The 19,040-nt window shown below is 38.3% G+C and overlaps 1 protein-coding gene across 2 annotated transcripts in view; it reads right to left on the reverse strand.

Moving 5' to 3' along the window:
- SRGAP1 (SLIT-ROBO Rho GTPase activating protein 1) overlaps positions 1 to 19,040 on the reverse strand; it is a 138,680-nt gene that overhangs the window by 53,877 nt on the left and 65,763 nt on the right. For both annotated transcript variants that reach the window (XM_058804456.1, XM_058804455.1), the window contains exons 2-4: positions 17,266 to 17,461; positions 14,697 to 14,859; positions 6,481 to 6,543 (exon numbers count right to left, since the gene is read on the reverse strand). In XM_058804456.1, the coding sequence (XP_058660439.1) occupies positions 6,481 to 6,543; positions 14,697 to 14,859; positions 17,266 to 17,461 (422 nt within the window). The remainder of the gene's footprint in view (positions 1 to 6,480; positions 6,544 to 14,696; positions 14,860 to 17,265; positions 17,462 to 19,040) is intronic.

Consider the following 19,040-nt stretch of genomic DNA (forward strand, 5'->3'; position numbering starts at 1 on the left):
CATGGGAAGATTAATTTGGATATTAGAAAAAGGTTCTTCACCCTGAGGGTGGCTTGTCACTGGAACAGACTCCCTAGGGAAGTGGTCACAGCACCAAGCCCTGCCTGAGTTCAGGATAACACTCCTGGGCACATGACATCACTCTTGAGGATGGTGTTATGCAGGGCCAGGAGCTGGATTCTATGATCCTTGAGGGTCCATTCCAACTCAGCATATTCTGTGATTCTGTATCAAATATATCTTAAAGTTTTCTAACTGTGTTTAAAAGCACCTAAGTGGTGAAACAAGGATTTGTTCTGCTTGCCAAAAGCAACAAGCATTGAAGTTCTTAAACTAGCAGATTATGTTCTTAAACTAGCATAAATGTCCTTCTGCAGTGGCTGACACTTCAGCTTGCCTCCTTGTTGAAAGAAGCACTCCTTGAAAGAGTACAAGGGTATCTCTGTTCTCACCAGTATCTCCACACTGACTCCACTAGCTTCACATCACCAAGGAGGGTTTTTTCCTATCACTGCTTGCTTACAGCTCATGCTCCCATATCCAGTGTCTCACTCCACACTGATTGATAGGCAAGTTTTGTGGGAGAACTACATGGAACTCAAAGCCTTCACGGGGAATGAAGATGTCTACTTGAAATCCATGTTCTCAAAACAAACTCTGCACAAGTTCTTGGTATAAATGAGTATAAATTAAAATTCAAAAAAGTTCTTTCTCTGTATTCACAGAGCTGGACATCAGTCAGTCAGTCCTACTCATGCCTCACTGGCTTAGGAATCAATACAGACTCTGTAAAGAGCAGTGATCAGCCTAGGCACGTGACTCCTGTCCAGTTTGTGATATTGATAGCATGCTTATCTCATGCACTAGTGACATCATTATTTTGCAAGCCTTTGGGGAAAACGTCTTAATGATTTCTCAGCCTTTTTCATGATGTGTCAATGCTTTTTTAAGAGCTGATATTGCAGCAGCTGAACTTAATTTGAGAAAGCATTAGAGAGACACGTATGGAAAAATAAATGGGAATAAGCTAGGGAATTGGCTTCCAAGTATTTCAGTGCATACTTCTCCAACAAGTTGGCTTACAATTTGCTGGCTAAGTTGCATATATGATTCTTCCCCTTAACACTAGGTCATCTCTTTGCCTTGGAGTTTTTAAGACTGTTAGATGTTGTTAAACACAGTAACAGGCTTTCCTAAATAGACTTATTGTATGAAAGGTTCTGAGATTTGTAGGCCTCTGATCTGTGAACATGCAACAGATTCACAGATCTGTTATTCAAACTATGAACATGTAATAATTCTTCTCAAATGTCCACCAAACTGTTGAACTGACAGATCATCCTGTGTGAGTATCCATCATTGAACTGACTTTAGTTAGTCTCCAAAGTGTTTACTGATCAGCCATCAAGTACACACTGAAAAAAGAGAGCAAGGTTGCAATTTTGCAGATGCTGAACTGCCATAATGATATTTGCTGCATTTCTCCACTGTAGTGAACCAGCATTGTTAAAAGCATACTAGTACCTTTCTAAAATTAAATACTGAGTTTATCTTCTATTAATTTAGCAGGTTTATTCTGCTGATCCAGGGATGTAAAATATATATTTGTCAGATGACTGTGTCAGACTACAGCCAGATGAAAAAGATTTTGCTACCCTAACTATGTACTCTCACATTTGTAGGTGACAGACTGTTCACTTGGTAGCATAAACATCTCAATTTGTGTGCCAAAGTTTCAGCATCATTTGTAAGAGCTCAGCAAATAGGCTTAAGGCAGAAGACAGTATTTATCACAAGGAAGGGCACACTAGAGTATATTCTTAGGTCATTATTTTATTTAACCCCACAGTTGTTATCTAGGCAAATCCATCAACAAGACAGTAATTAGCGCTATACTTCTATGGGCCATAAGTGAAGAATGTTCCCATAGCAGGGGACTTGCTTTCCATCTCTACACACATCCTTCTTTTCTAGAAAACTCAAACCAAGGCAAGATTGAAAGCTAAAGAGTTAAAATAGATTGAAATGACTGTGTTAACATGCACTTTATTTTTATAATAAAACTGCATAATTAAGAGCCTTTTCACAGTGTTTCTCGGGAAATAGTAATTTCCTAGTTCATCCCTGGTGTATTTACCATGTTTGAATTGTTTTAGAATTGTCTCTGCTAAGCTTTGAGCTCCTCTCAGAAGGTGGAGTCACAAGGGTTTCATTAAATTGGGTTAGTTAGTGCTCTGCACAAGAAATAAGCAAAATCTAATGCCAATTTTACCACAGCAGTGGCCTCTACCAGTTAAGCTGAGCTGTTGTCAGCATCCTGTTCACTCATTCCAAGGTGAACTCTGCTGTGGTTTTAGGAATTGTCACATATATTACTATCAATACAGGATTACTAATTTCACCTTCTCAGATCCCTGATGTGCCACAGTAAATGGAACTTAACTTTTTGAAGAGGAATCAGATTCTGTGTTATTTCAGCAAAGAAAAAAAGAAAATCTGGCATCAACTACCTTGAAAAATTAAATAGCCAGGATTTTTCAAGAGTAAGATAAATCAATGGAAAGTGCAAGTGGCACAGCAGCCCTGTCTTTTTTAACATCCAAGTTGCTTTGGACTGCTCTCACTTTTTCCTTTTTCTGAGCACTTTACATTTGCATTGCTTGTGAAATGTGTGATGCCAGTAGGATTAATTTGGAAAGCCAAGTGGGAGACATGAAAATATACTTTTATGATGTGCATCACTTTTCTACACCATTTGCCCTCAGCCTTATTACTGGAACAGCTTTGTATTTTCAGCAAACCTGTGACCTTCCTGACGTTTTTAGAGGACATTTATGAATATGTCCTGACCCCTAAATAAGTCCAGTGAAAGCCTCTCTGCAACACAAGAGAAGTGTCTGCCTACCTTCTGTTCCCTGTAATTCCCCATCATTCAGATATTATTGCTATATACCAGTACCTGATCTGACAAGGCAAGGTATTTTAGCTTCCCAGAGAAACAGAAGAAGAGTTTGACTGGGGAGTTTTCTATGTTGCAAAGATGATTTATTGCCAAGTCAATAATCTGTTGTCTCTTTAAGTCAGTGTGTAAGAAGATTTCTAAATCAATCAGTTCACAAAAGAATAAACCAAACATCTTCCAGCTTTCAGTCTGACCAACTTTTATGCCAGGAAAACTCCTATCTGTGACCCCACACAACTAACTGAGCTCCCCTTTCCCCATCCCCCTCACTCAAAAGGTACATTTCATTGTAGTTTCTATAGCTTATATTCTTATCTGAAACATAGGACTGATTCCTGGCCTGCACTGGCTGAAAGTGTGGTAAGGAGAGGAGTAAGGGAGGAGTGCAGCTGCTGGGATGCTGCAGACCTGAAAATACCAACTGTCTGGCACAGCCACAGAGACACCAGGCACAGCTTTAAGTACTTGCCAGTCATAATTCACTGAACTCACAAAGATACAAAGTGAAGCTTAGCTATTAAATTCGTTTTAGAATGACGTTTTTAGTCATAATTTTAAAATGCATGCATAAAATACTGAAAATCGAAAATACAGAATTTTAAAATGCATTTTTGTTAGTTGTAAAGCATGTCAAAAACCTATGTAATGTAACATTTAAAAACCCTTTACATAGAAGAGATGGAAAATTAGAAAGCAAGGTTTCCCTCACAAAATTCTGATTATTCCAGTGAAATAAGTCTGCTTTGTTCTGAGAACGTTTGAAGTTGTGGTTCAGCTGCTTCTGTTCTTATTTCTTCAACAATCCTGTACATGATGTGTAGTTTTAATGAGGACAGCACAACCTAAAGGCCTTAATTTACAGACCTTTGCTTTAAGATAAGGCATGATGATAAGAAATAACCAGATTATTAAAGCTTCGTACACACTAAAAGCTCTGATACTTGCCCCTTACTCAAAGGCTTTAGAGGTATTTAAATTCCAATATGACACCACATTCTAAGTTACACTTCATGAAGGCACCTTTCCTTTCAAACAAACAGAACTAAGCAGTAGGGAGAGACTTCAGTATTAGTATATTACTCACAGATTTCATATCAGTTTGCTTTTTTTTGGACACAATGATTTATCTCACAATAGAAAGACTGATTTTTTAAAAAACTTTTTCCACTCTATAAATCATGGGGCAAACAAGTAGATGACATTTCCTTTTTGTGACTGAGAAATGTCAACTGCTGGAGATTAAAACTGTCGATACTTGTCCTGATAAGGCCACTATGATCTTATTCTGTACACAGTAAATGTCATAAAGAATTAAAAACCTGTGCATGAGGTCCCCATCTGTCTAGATACTGTTCTATCTTTATGTACTTGAGCAGATAAAATACACAGATATGATGATGGCCATTCTAAAAATTCAAGCAGTGAAACAGATGCTCCTCTGCACCATATTGTCACTTTATTATGTGTGGGCTTTATTTAGCTAAATGTGGACATGTACAGCTGACCAAGCCCTTGCAATCAATGAAAAGCTGGACAATGAAGTTAACAGTACAGATCACTTAATCTGAAGCAGATTTTTGTATCTGATTAAAGGGGTCTCATCTGCCTATATTAGATTTCCAGGGACTTTAGCTGGAACACAGATAGCATGCTAAGATATTTGTATCTACACTGCAGATGTCTGAAAATCAGGTAGAGTAAATTCCATCCCAAGAAACCATCTTGCAGCCGTAGCCTGACTCAAGTTGCGGACAAATTCAGAATTTTTATAACACAAAAAATATTCCCATTTAAAAAATAAATCTTTAATTCTAAGAAAGGTATTAGCATGCACTGGAAGACATAATATGGAAGTTAATGCCTGATTAAATCTGATGGTTATCAGTGTGCATATATAGCACTAGTGTGAAGAAAAAGAATGAAAATACTGAAGTCCACTCCTGCAGATTTTCAGTGGTACTTCAGAAAAGTATTTCAGCACATGCTTCACAGTTTCCCTACCCTGGGAGCACAGGCACTAATCCCAAGCCTCGCCAGACACTGGAGTTATGCAACTGTTTAATTGAAACAAGGCTGTATCTTCAGGGCTTATTCAGCACTGAAGTCCCACTTGTGCCATGGCTGCAGCAGCCGCTGATCCCCCAGCGGTGGAACTGTCTGTGCCTATCGCTGCTTTGCAGAAGCTGATCCCAAAACACTTCACTGACTGCAGGCCTCAGCCAAGAAGGCTTTGCAGTGTCACACCCTACAAATCCTGGTGGTTTCAGACAAAAAAACCCCAAAAAAAGTCCCAAACAAACAAAATAAAAAGTGGTGGTTTGGGAAGGCTTTGGGAATCTGTCCATAACAATTAAAAAGAACTCAGGGCAGAAAGACAAGACTAATTTTCTTTGCATCTCCTTTTTGCCACCTAACTTTTTCTTGAGTTTAAATGTTCCTCATCCACTGACGGCTGCATGGTTTTCCCTAGGTGAAAAGAAAAATCACCAAGATGCACAAAACTAATGTTTGGGCTCTGTTTGTGGAGAAGTGATCACTGATAGCTTCCTAAACTTCACAAATGCTTCTTGATATCAATACTAAAGTAAAGTTTTTTTTATGGTCCTCCAAATCTTGAGGATGGGGAACAGAGGTGCCTAGAAATTGTTACACAGGGTACTGGAGCATATATGTTTCAGTTCTTCCAGACAAAAAAAAGAGCATTTAAATGTATAATTCCTGAATGAGCAGAAATCAACAACCTCTTATAAGAAATGCACATCACAAATTCATCTTAATTCTACAGCTGTGTTTCAAAAAAAGTAATTATTGCTTTTTTTTCTTTTTCACAACACATCACTTCAGAAAATAGCTGGGGAAATAGTTATCAGGTAGATGAGACATTGTTTTGTATTACCAAGTAGTATAAATGGGTTTCAACAAGAAAAAAAAATTCAGACCTAAGTTCTCTCGGATTTGCCTATGGATTAGCAGGAGCTTGCCAGAATGTTCACAGTGGTTTTTCTTGATCTCTCTAAATGGTATGGGAAGTCTACAAAACCCTCTGTTTTTCTTCTAATTATTTACTTATCTGAGTCAGGGATGGGGAAGGGCACATAAGTAACATTTAGACAGCACAGCAATGGATCTGCAAACACCTATGATTTTTATAGAGTGTAGACCACAAGTCAAACTAAGCAGATGGCAGCATGGACAAAAACAAAGCAGAAAAGAAAGACGTTTGCTCTGGTAAGCTCTGAGTAGAAATGTCTCATTAATAAACAACAAAACTTCTAATAAACTGGCTTACCAGAGTCTGGGGGACAAAAAGGGTTGCAAGTGAAGAGTAATCCTGACAACATTATCATACGTCTTTTAAACGAGTAGTCTTTTCAAAAATATAATTTAGGCTTGTGTAAAACATAAAAATAAGTAACTCCATTGGGGGTAACTTAGTCAATGAAAGTCCACTTAAAGCTTACAGAAGTAGTCTGATATGGAATTTGTATAAGATAAGCTAAGTAAGTAACTGTACTTACTGTGTAAAGCTCGTTAAGTACTTTCATTAAGTCTTCATGAAGCTGAAATGAAATCTCTTTACTCTGTAATTAAAAAGAATCATTAGAAAAGGGCATGTAAAAACTGCATCATACATTTGTTTCTTGATATTTATACTCATTGCTCATCCTAGACAGTGAATGCAACGTTACTCCCAAAAACCATTCTGAATTACAGTGCACTAAAAAGAGTGATTCAGGGATGCAGAGGCAGACAGATAACATCTGGACAGAAGACTCCTAAAAAGAAACCCAGAAGTAGTTTTAAGGTATTTTTCCCATAAAGCATCAGGAAATTAGGTGCCAACAGAAAGGGGAAAGTTCAAGATTAATGTTTTTAATAGAACAAACTGTGTACTTTTTTATAATTGCTATAATATATACAAAAACGAAACCAGGCAGAATGTGATATTCTAGAGGGACATCCTGCCCAATTTTGCATCTAGTCTTTGTTTCTCAGCACATAAAACTATCTAAATATTTATGCAAGAAATAATTGTGGCTCCTCTTTGAAACAGATAGCCAACTGCATAATATTCCACAGAGTGGGCTGCTGAACCAGCTTTGTTTAGCTTTTCTGGACTGTGACTTTACTTTCATTCTGACCCAGAAAAAAAAAAGAAATGCTTAGCAGCAGTTATTATCAAAGCAAATATGTCAAAACAAGAGCATTTAATTGAAGTCTCATTGAAATATATTCCTTTGTTAGTTTTCCACAGCAGCTCAATCTGATGAAAATCGTGGCAACTGTGCAAGAATTGAAGGCATTTGTATCACAGCCTTAGGAAAGCAGCTACAGAACAGAGCTACAGGACTTGGCAAACAGCCTGGCTACACTTCTGCTGTGATGCTCAGCATTCTAACATCCATGCTGGAAGCATCAGATTTTTTTTCTGAGAATAAATTGATAATTAGTCTGGCTTCTAAAAACTTCAACAGCATGATAGATAATGGCCTTAGCTATGAGAAGTACTTTGTATTTGTATGGAAGCCAAAGGAAAATCCTCATGGACAACTCATGTCCAAAGCTGCTAGCGCATACTTGGCCATCACTAAAACACCTGAAGGAATAATGGGTTTCTGAATGAGAATTAGCAGCACGACATCCATGTATGAGGAAAAACTACATCACACATCCCACCCACTGTGTCTTGCAGGAGGATGAAACAGATACATACAGTAGCTCTAACAGAAAATTTGGGGTGTTTTTTTTCTCCTGCTCCTACTATCCTACTTTAATTCTGGGCAATATTTTAAAGCACTCATCATATCACTTATCAGTAGTCACTCCAATCATTAAATGCAAGATGGTTTTACACTGACAAGAAGCTAGGAATATAATTTAAAAAAACACTTCAGTGAAATTCTTGTATTCCCAAGGGCATTAGCTGTAGTAGCTAAGGCACAGTAAGACAGCTGCTCTGAAGCTGAGGTACACAGAATTACACTGAAACTTTCCTTATTGCCTACATTTTTCAAAGATACATTTTATGAGGTATGCATTAGTTCCAAAGTATCTAGAATACAAGGCTTACTACTTCCATTTCTCTGCAAATATCATATTATTTTTATCTAATAAGAAGGACAAAATTTCATATATGTAATAGTAGAGTGCTTATGAAGAATTGAAAAGGACTGCAGATTTGCAAGCTGCTCTAGGGAAATGCCATAAAATCTTTAGGAAAAATTCTGAGCTGCTTTTCATTGCTTTACATTGGTACCCTGCCTTTAAAAGTCAGCAGCACAGCTGTAACACAGCTTACATATCTCCTCAAAGCTCCAAGCAGAGGCCACCTGTTTATTCTTGGATAGATACTTCTATAGTGCTGAATGTGAGTAGTTTTTAAAATTACTTTAGCAGAAAGAAGGGCAAGACATACAAATAAGATGTTTGACATTAAGATGAGAGCATACCCATGTGGAGGAAACTCTAGATGAAGTCCAGCTTTAAGCAGTTTATCCCTTTCAACTGTTGCTCACAGCCATCCTGAGGCTGATGAGAATCAAACCCTAAATACAGCAACAGCAACTCTAAGGCAGGATGCCTTAACCTGGTAGTGCAGAAGTTTGTTTGAGAAGGTGAGACAGAAACCCCCAAATGAATTTTCTCAGGTTTTACTGTAAGCAAAGCACACAGAGTTCACTGAAGGATGGACTCTCCTCTCAATGCAGTCCCACCTTGATGCAGGTAGACACCAGATGAGCTGAGGATTTGGTGAATGAGCACTATTTACTAGAAGCCATTTTTTCCCTTTGCTCCTTTCAAGCTCTGTCCAGCACTGAAATACAAACAGTCCAGGCCTCAGGATTTACTGGCTATCATGCATACATCATCTTTTCCAGGGCAACACAGCGATCAGTGGTAAATTTGAAAGTGAATGGAAGAGATCACAACAGAGAAAGATGCTTTTATAGAAGGACAATAAGCTTTAAAACGGAAAGCATAAAGAGAAGGAGGGAGGTGATCAGCAAAAAGAGTGAAAATTGGGAAGTGACAACCGAGCAATGCCACACAGTCACAAAGGAGTCATCCCTCCACCACTTCATCTGTGGACTCCAACTAGCAGATGATGCCTGCAGTGACGGATAACATTTCAAATTATTTCAATTCTGATGAAATATTTTGTAGGAATTGTCCAAAAAAAAAAAAAAAAAGAAATTTGGTTAAATTTAGCAGTATAAAAGGGATTTATTTTTCAAGAACCAACACATTTTTCTTTACCATTTAGGATCAAGAAAGCTGACTTGAGTGGCAAGCAACATGGCTTTTAGCATGTAATATATGGCATGTTAGAGCACCAGTTAAGAAGTAAATTTATTTTTAGTGGTTAATTGCTTTCCTATTTCTTGTTTATGCTACCTATTCTTTGCAGTAGGGCTCAGCATGTGTGAATGGTGTGCTCCTCTAGGAGCCTGTCCACAGGGTACTCAAACAATAGCAAATAAGATGCAGCACACATTTTCCCAAAGCTAAGTTGATAGCTCTAATCAGGCTATTAAAACCTGACAAACAATCACTGAAGGTGCTTAGTTACTCACTGTGCCCCTGAGAAATGCACTAGTAATCTATTAACCAAAGGAATGAAGAATATAATAAAAATGTTAGAGCACATGCAAATTCCTGCTAAAAATATTAAATATGTTACTAATTTGGTTCAAGACATTAAGAGAGAGCAGTGTATTTTTTTCACTTGCTGGCAGCATAGATCATACACATGCAACCCACAAGCAAACATACCTAAAACCTCCTTTTGGTATGTGCTCAACTTTCAAAACATCAGTGCTCCTACTGATGTTATCAAGATTTGTATTTCTGGATAAAAGTCTGAGAAACTTAAAATTTTATTCCACATTAATATCTTTCCATTGAAATCTATTAAAATTTTGTCCATACATTTCAGTTAAAGTATAATTTGGCACTCTAGCTTTACTCTTGTTTATTTTAACTGAAATTTAAGCATCAGTCCAGTTCTTCCTGGGACTCTTTAGTGTCTGTATTTAGCCTATACAACACTGCTCAGTTAACATAATTTAAGGAAAATATTCTGTGCCTATTGCTTTTAAATAAGTCCACTGCTGGTCCCTGTGGGAAGTGAAGTGCAAACCCTTCTTTTATGGAGGTCTCATGAGCTGTGTGACACTAACATAGCCAACTCAGTAAAATTTTTTCCCAGACTTGCCAGTCTGTAGCAACAAACAGCTTTGCTATCCTTTTAAACATTTATATGTTTAAGAAAATGATGCAAAAAATTTATATGCCACAATCTGTATAACACCAAACAGATTCAGTAGGTAGTCATATTCCTTGTTAATAGCCAGATTAAGGAACTAAAATATTTATTGTGCTTGGTTTCTCCAGCATCTTTTACTGTAAACATTGGAAGATATGTTCTTCTTGGCTTATGTAGATTTCTGTCCAAGGAAAATACATGTTTATAAATTATAAATATACAAATCTGCTTAAGGATTTTGTGAGTATGTGTTTATATAGTTGATTATTACTGCTGGGGTAACCAGAATCACTGCATGAAATATTCTGCATAATACTTTTCCCTTCCGCCTGACATTTCTCCTTATTACTTTATTCTTTAATTGTTCCCATGAGGCCAGCTACCCCATCTGCCTGAAGAAATGTGTAAGTATGCAAGGTTTGAACTCCACTACTTTATTTTTGTAATTTTATGTGCAGCATGAAGGGCAGGCATCAACAGTAATCTTACTGCTTTTGTATGCCAGCAACTAAAAAGAAGAGATTAGGTGCCTATCTGAAAGTATGAGGCCCGACATAATGTCTCCCAACAAATGCTACAAAATCTCTGTACTAGATCCTATCTTTGTCTTGCATTTAGTACATTTAAACAGATGCCAGTTCCTGACCCCTGGAAAAAAAGGATGACAAATAGCTCCTGAAAGAACAAAATTAATTAATATCAACATGTTAAGGAGGCCAGACTAGACACCAAAGCCACATACAATCAGGTACTTGAATACAGCACATCCAGTCCCTTCAGACCATGTAAGGCAGAGCCAATAGGGATCACTTCCCCAAAACAATCCAAATACCCAGACACACAGATGCATAAATGCACACAAAGGAAAAACAGAATGATGAAGAAGAGAGACTGAGACAAGGACAAGGTACAAAGCCTAAGGAACAAGGACACCCTCATCACTACATTTTACCAGATCATCATTGGCTACTGCACACACCTTTACAGAACAAGAAGAGAAAGGTGCTGCTACAGACTTATGGCTTGTGCTATATCTCACACAGGAGGGGTAACAAAACAATACTCCAATGGAAAGCATGGCTGGGAAAGGAAGAAATTATAGGATCTTTTCTTTACTACAGTTCAAGCTGGAGTCAATCTTAAGATACAAATTCAAGCCACACTCCTCTAGAAAATGTTGGGCTCATTTCATGGAAAAGTTTCATTTGAGAACAAACACGCCCACCAGCAAGATGGAAAAAGTCAGTACTGTCTACCATTGAGAAGCAGAATGGGAAGTCCCACCCTCTTGGAAGGAGAAAGGGGGAGAAAAAAAGAGGAAGTAGAAAGAGTCAAGATATTCAGAGTGATTACGACTCTGCTGTTTTATCTCCTTATCTTGCTTGTGGGGCAATGGGGCAATCCACCCTGAGACACTTTCCCCTTCTGCAGCAGGAAGACTGAGGTTTCAGAGCAGCACAATGAAGATCTGTTCTGATCAAGGGCTTGGTGTGTGTACTTACTCTCCACACTTGGAAATGGAGTAAAGCACCTTGCTGCTACAGGACTGATGGAGAACTAAAACAAGGTAAAAGTAGTGATTTGTAACACCATTAGATTAATAAGCTGTAAGATATCTAACTGAAAGATCTAACAATTGAATACAGAGAAGCTTGACTAGCTGGTATTTGTAAATTATAGAATCACAGAGTTGTAGACATTACATGCTCTTGTGTGCAACCAACAGAGTACAGGTATTTCCTGCTCTTGACCGTGGACTGCAGTAAGACACTAAGCATGTACTTGTTAGTCTATTTTTAAAATCTTCATATTTCTACTTGTTATTAATATTTATTACTTAGAGAGACAGTACATATTTCACACAATAGTATGATCAGATTCCAGAGTAGAAGTATCTGCAGGACATGATTTGTCTCTACTTTAATCCAAAATCTGTGAACAATGAACAAATTCCATATGCTTTCACGGGGATATGACACCTATTGAGACTGATTATACTTTTCTCCGACACTATTTTATTCTAAATACATTTTTTTTCTGAAAGTAATCTGCAGAATCACAGAAATTAACAGAAATTGCTTAAATATGCTATTTGATGTTAAAAATTCTCAAACAAAATCAATGCCATTTTCTTCAGGGAGAATATGATTTTGATGGAGGACATTGTTGGCTGTCACCTTTCTCACTCTAAGTGCACCTTCTCTCTGCCCCTGTGACCTCTTTCCTGCATAGAGAACTGTAGCAAAGTACATGTGTTTTTCATCTGATCTTTTTGTTGCCCAGTAAACATCCATTATGCAGTTCTGTGAGTGCCTTAAGTTAGACTGCTCATTCACATCTCACACAAATTATCACAGGATCATGGAAGGGTTTGGGCTGGAAGAGCTTTATCATCAGTTCTGCACATGGGAACAAACAGCAAATAAATCACCAGTACTCTGCAGCAAGCACCATAGCAAGAACTGTGCACACTGGGGCTCAGAATGTCTTAAAAATGTGTGCTCAGAATTGATACTGGTGAACAAGCATTGCCACATTGAGTGCACACGCCCACGAAGCTCACTTGTACCACACTGAGGTGCTGCATGTGTTCCTGCCACCCTTCCCCTAAGCCCTAAGTTATGGGACTGGCTCAGATCCCTGCACAGAGCCTTTGCTTAGCTCAACTCTGCCCACGCTCCGCCTCAGCTATCAGCTGTTTGACATGACACTCCCACGCTGAGTGTCAGCTGGCAAACCCTGATGAAAGGTAGCAAAGGGCTGCTCAGGATCTGGGCTCTACTAGTGTCTGCTTCGAGTTATGCATGGCAGGACCACCTCAACTTCCCTGCTCTTCTTTCCCCTTTTATATTCCCAAGTTAGGAATATAAAAGCAAGAACAGATGCTAGCTCTTCTTCAAGAACCTGTGCTAGAAAGAGAAAACTTGAAATGTTGCACCTGCATGGGAACAACATGGAGGACAGAGACAAGTTTATCAGGGAGATGTTATGCCTCCTGTTAACACACTGAAAATACCCATGTATTTTCCTCCTTTTGAGAGAGAAGCTGCAGCAATCTCCATTAATAAATTATGAGTGAATATAAAAGGACATACACTTGTCCACTGAAAACTTTAACAATATACCATTTTATAGTCTACCTGGGCAAAAGGGAAGAAAAAGCAAAATTTCTAGTGTCAAAAAACTGAACTATGCTGAAAGCAAACAGATTTGTCTAATAATGCACACCTATCGAAGAAGACATAAACAAAGGGAAAACTATTCCAGATTAAAAAAAGAATTCTACTGGTTTGGAACTCTGAGGTATCTGCACATAGACAGTATGCAGCCTGTTCAAATCACTTTTCTCATTATTGGATCAATTTCTATAACTATCTTCCATTTCATTAAATTGAGTGGTCAGTAAATTACAGTTTTACATGTCAGACATATTATATGAACTACCCATTACTGATTGAGAAACTATAAACTTCAACTCTGTCCCTGTTACAGGTTTTAATGCATACCAGGAAGTTCTGTTTAAGTTTTTACTTTCATTTCCTCCAAGAACAATCGATGTGGTCCCTAAATGATTCTTCTCCCCACCCCAGGGCTATCTATGGTTGGGTATATGTGAAACCAAGTCCCTGTTCTGAAAACATTAACTTGGGTACTGCTGCTATCATTTCATCACACAATTTACATCTTTTAACCTTTACTCTTCTTGAACTGTTTTGTATGCTGATTGTCTACCAGCATCCCGCTGTGACTAATATATATGCATTTATAGTCTATTTTTCTTTTGAAACATTTGAACAACAATGCCTGCAAACACATGATGTAGATCTTGAGCTAAGGTTGCTTAGAGCGCTTGATTAGTACATGAGGGATTTACACACCATGCATGTGTTATGAAAATACATAACAGTCGTGGACAAGGACAAACATGTACAGAGACAACACTTAAAGGCTCTAATAGAAATACTTGTCAAAAGTATATGTTCATATTTAATATTAGGAAGAAAAGGAAACACTTTTAGGAGAATTGCAGCATATGCTACCAACTTTATATCAAGGGACTAAGAAGCAGATCCTTGCTTTGCCTTCAATCTGTTTCATTCACAATGAAATTATTTTTAAAAATAATTAATTATACAGTGTTACTATTTTGGGAGACGTAAGTGAAAACTGTTTCCTTTCTGCATGGACAGACAAGTGTGCTTTTTAGACAAGGACAGACTTTTCCCCCTGCTTTTTGGATATTTGTGATTCAGCTCTTAAGGTCACCAGCACATACAGCAGGATCCCAGGCATTTCAGCACTGGGTATCTGCTTCAAAAGACAAGTCATGAAGAATTTATATGCATGCTAAAACAGATTTTATGCTGTGTGTGCTGAATCTTCTCCTCACATGCTATCTATTAGGACACTTTTGCCTGCCTCATGCATCTTATAAGCCTGGATAGAGGGCTGCAGGAGAGGCATTACCTTCTTGAACATTCTGGTGGAGTCTTCACTTATCTGCATGAATCGCATGATCACATTGTTCAGGTAGATCTCACTCAGCGTTGCATGGTCTTTGCTTTCTCTTCTCACTTGGTTCAGGAGTAAGTACCAGCAATTCACTGGTGACAAGAGGTTCTGGTCTTTCCTGAGGAAGGAGATACACACATGTATAATGTATAGAAATGAAATGTTATTAACGGAAACGTCTCACTGACATTTACAGTCATAACTTGTTACATAAAAATATCTGCATCTGAACAATCTATCCATTCTTGGGATAACTCAGGTTAGGCAAGACTCAGATGACTTTGAAGACACACTCAAGTCCCATGAGGCATGGATACTCTGCAAGCCAACTTAAAAGTATAAAATATCTTTCCACAAAGCTTAGAGATGGAGTACATGTAAATGTTCAAAATCAGTAAAGGTCATCCTGGAAGAATAACAGTAATTAATTTTTGATATCAGAAATAAACAAGCACTGGAAGCACAACCCAAATTCTTAATGAGCAGAATTGCAGGTGTAGCTGTTTCACTGCATTGGATTTGATAAACTGATGAAGTAGAAGAAAATGTCTCAAGCATCCATATTCTGTGAGCAATGCTCAGAAATCCACAGCATTCATAAATACACTGCTACTGCTAGTCCTAGATGTGTCAATTACAAGACAAAGAGCAGGACTGGACTTTTTCCAGTGATCCAATTCTGAATTCCCATGACAGACTGTTTGCAATGCAGGCCCACTCCCAGCTTTAATGTAGCAAAAAGTGAAATAAAGGATGACTTCTCATTTCTTTTACACAAGACAAAATAAAAATACATGTAGTTCACAACTATTTCACAGACAAAAAAAACCTTTATATAATTTGTCTTATGATTTTATTGACATTTAAGTATAAAGTTTGCCTTCCAACTAACTGCTCCAGAAACTTGCTGCTCTTTTTTTTTCCCTCTTTTACAGGGATTCTCCTTTAGTTAAAAGGATAAAGCACATGAGGATCAAACAGGCAGAAGTGGTGATGAATTGAGAGAAACTCTCGCAACTCTTGGCTAACTCTTCTAATAATTAGCTCTTCTCATTGTTAGAAATATGGCCTTTAATTCCCATCTAATCATCTACTTTCAGCTCTCACCCTCAGAATCAAAGCAACAAGGAATGATTAACAGAGAAGAGTATTTTCTTTTTCATCAGTGCTTTGCTTTGCTATGAATCAGGAGTTAAGAAAACTTCCTCCATTTGTTTCAGATAGACATCTTAACAGTGTTACTTCACAGCAAGGGCTTTTATCAGCCAGGTCAGACAACAGGAGCACTCCTGAAGGGCCATGCTGATACTACTTGGCTCTTGCTGCTTCTGTACGTCCCGAAGCTGATTCCACAGACCTTCCTGATTGCTCTGGGGGCAATGGTGGGAACAGCTCAGGGGACCAACAACTAAAACCACTTTTGCAGTAACCTGTTCTCAAAGCAGAGAACAGCAAGAGCAAAGCCAAAGGTAGAACTCAAGTCATAACCCCCATGTACAGCTGCCAGTCTGGATTTAACATGTTTAAGAACAAGGAAAGATGTTTGTAAACATAAGGAAAAAAGATTTTGCCACAAGCAGAATAAAAGTCAGGGCTCTCTGTGAAGTGGTGACATATGCACAAGTTGGTTACTACAGAGAATCATTGAGTCACTAAAACGAATTTTAAGAAATATATATTAATGCTCTTTGAACTGTTCAAGCTGTATTTGATTAACCTTTCCTTTGCCAGATCTATTTGGAAAAGACTTTTGTCCTGAAACAACAGTTTTATCTGTGTATCTCTAGCACAGCACTGAGTGAACAGTGGGAAAATTATTTTTTAGTTTTACAAACACAAAATACTGTTCTAAATCCCTAAGCATATCAGAGCCAGACACAGGCATCCATTAATCAGCTCAAGTCAGGAAAATAACCACATGAGACTATGTCAGCAAGTGATGCAAATGAAGCATTTGAGAAAATGCACTGTATGTTACAAAACTCTGCCATTAAAAGGATACATTAAATTGTAAACAACACATAACGTTCACATCATCTTTACTCCTAGAAATCAGAGAGGTGAAGATGCAGAAAAGTTCACATGCAACAATAAATCAAAATAGTTTTATTTCTTAATGTCACTCTTGGCCAAAGTTGTCTTTTTTTTTGCTGTTGTAATGTTGACTGACCTTCATGCAGATGCTTCAAAATCCTACCGACTCCACTAGAAATGAGCACACATTTTCAAGCTTTTGGAGCTCTGCATCTCTTCTAGATACGGTATTTTGGGTAGTTTAAAATCCATATGGTAGGTTAGGGATAGTATTTGTGCAACTCAACTTTTAAGAAACTGAAACTACTTGTCAGAAGCTGCCATGAGTAACTGCATAGAGCCACATCAACACTGGTATTTAGGCACACATCCACCTTCAGCTGCAATGAGACCTGCTGTGCTGCTAAGCAGGGCTGGAAATTTTAAACAGGCCTTTGAACCAGCAACAGGTACAACAGGGGGGTGATATGCACAAGCAGGTTTCTCTTACTTGTACTGCTGATGATCCTTTGTACTCCTGGTTTTTGCCATGAACCTCTCTGCCAGTTTTTCCAGGTTTCGGGAGTACTCCATCTCTATTTCCGACTTCTTGCGGAAGAAATCCTGCAGATCCTGAAGAAGCTGCACTCTCATCTCAGTCTGCTGCTCCAGGCATTTCTGCTGCTCAACGAGTTGAGCTCGGATCTCTAATGAAACAAACAAATATCCACTCAGGTCAGTGAAAGCAAATTAATTGAATGTTACCAACCAAATTACAAACACTCCAGTGTACTTCATCCTCACAGCTACACCAGCTGGAGCAGGATTTGAGGTCCTGTGGTGGGACACAACAGTGTCAGCTCTCACTTCTGCCACCACACGCTTCATCCCTCCACGTGCTGCCTGTCTTACAAACAGCTGGGGCTCAGGTGAGTCTCCACCTTCCTGTCCCATCCCTCTTCTGGCCACTGGCACTAGCACAACATTCCACTTGGAGTGATCTCCTTGCAGAAGGTGTGGTGCTGCCCTGAAGAATGGCTGGATAAACAAGCAGCCTTTGGGCCAGGATCAGCCTGCTGACTGTCAGGTGTTCTGTCTTCATGTACACCATGGAAACAACCTTGTGATAAACCCTGGAGGCACTATCCATTGTAATTGTGCACAGGTGAGTTTCTGTGTCTGCCCTATCTCTGCCAGGGAAGGAACCGGTGTACTATACATGCATCCAACAACGTTTTACAGCAAATATAGAGCAAAACATGTACCTATACTTAGAGACAACTATTTGAAAATTTGCACCTCTGCACAAGGTTCCAGAGACTATAGTATACTTTTTAGTATTTAAAAAAAAATCATTTTAGAAGAATCTCAGTGTAGAAGAGAACAGATGCTCACAGTTCTCTTCTAGAGCAATAAAGAAAAGCCTCCAGATAACCTACCACTTTTTGCCATATGCAAAATTACTATGTAATAAGGTTTTTATTTTAGAGATTTCTGGGTTTTTTGATTTTCTTTTATTTTGGTTGGTGATTTTTTAGCTGACCAGTTAAATACATTCTGAGAACATTTAGTCTAAAAAGATCCCTCTGGTTCTTTAGAGTTCATTACACATTTGTCAGCTGCCCGGGCACAGTGTACTCCAATACTGTGGAGTAGAAGGAGTAGTATAAACACTTCCTGACAATAATATATGTGTATATTTTTTGCACAGTTTAATGCTATAATAAGGATTTATCAACAGCAAAACACCCAGAAGTGGTGTTCATGTAAATGCAAAATTGTTGTGAAATTTTACTTGATTCTTAATGACATAACCATGCTGTGGGCAACAAGATCCTGGAAATCTTCAAAGCCCACAGCATAGTTTCAAATAGAAGAGCATTCTAAAAGTCATACTAACATCACATGGAAATGCAAACCACTAAGCACTAATAACACCACAAAATATTATCTGATACAACTAGGATCTAATGCATCCTTACTGATCTTAGAGCAGGTATGAAGGCAGAGATCCACTCTGCTGGGATTCAAATGTGTATACTAAAATAAGGTAGTACGAGCACAGAAAACTGTTAACCAATATATTTGCTGGAGGAGGGAGACATTGCAGTATTTTCTTCCAGATCTCCTGTGAGCTACCAGCTGCTGTGTTAATCATTAATGAGACCATCCATTTTTATAGTCTTGGAGGTGAACCAAAAAATTCACGGGTTGGTTTTCACTTCATTTCAAATCAGTTTGTTGGAAAAGAAACTGTGCCTCCAGCAAGGATGAGCCACTGTAATA

This window comes from Ammospiza caudacuta, chromosome 5 (assembly GCF_027887145.1).
Source record: "Ammospiza caudacuta isolate bAmmCau1 chromosome 5, bAmmCau1.pri, whole genome shotgun sequence".
In the NCBI taxonomy this organism is placed as follows: Eukaryota; Metazoa; Chordata; class Aves; order Passeriformes; family Passerellidae; genus Ammospiza; species Ammospiza caudacuta.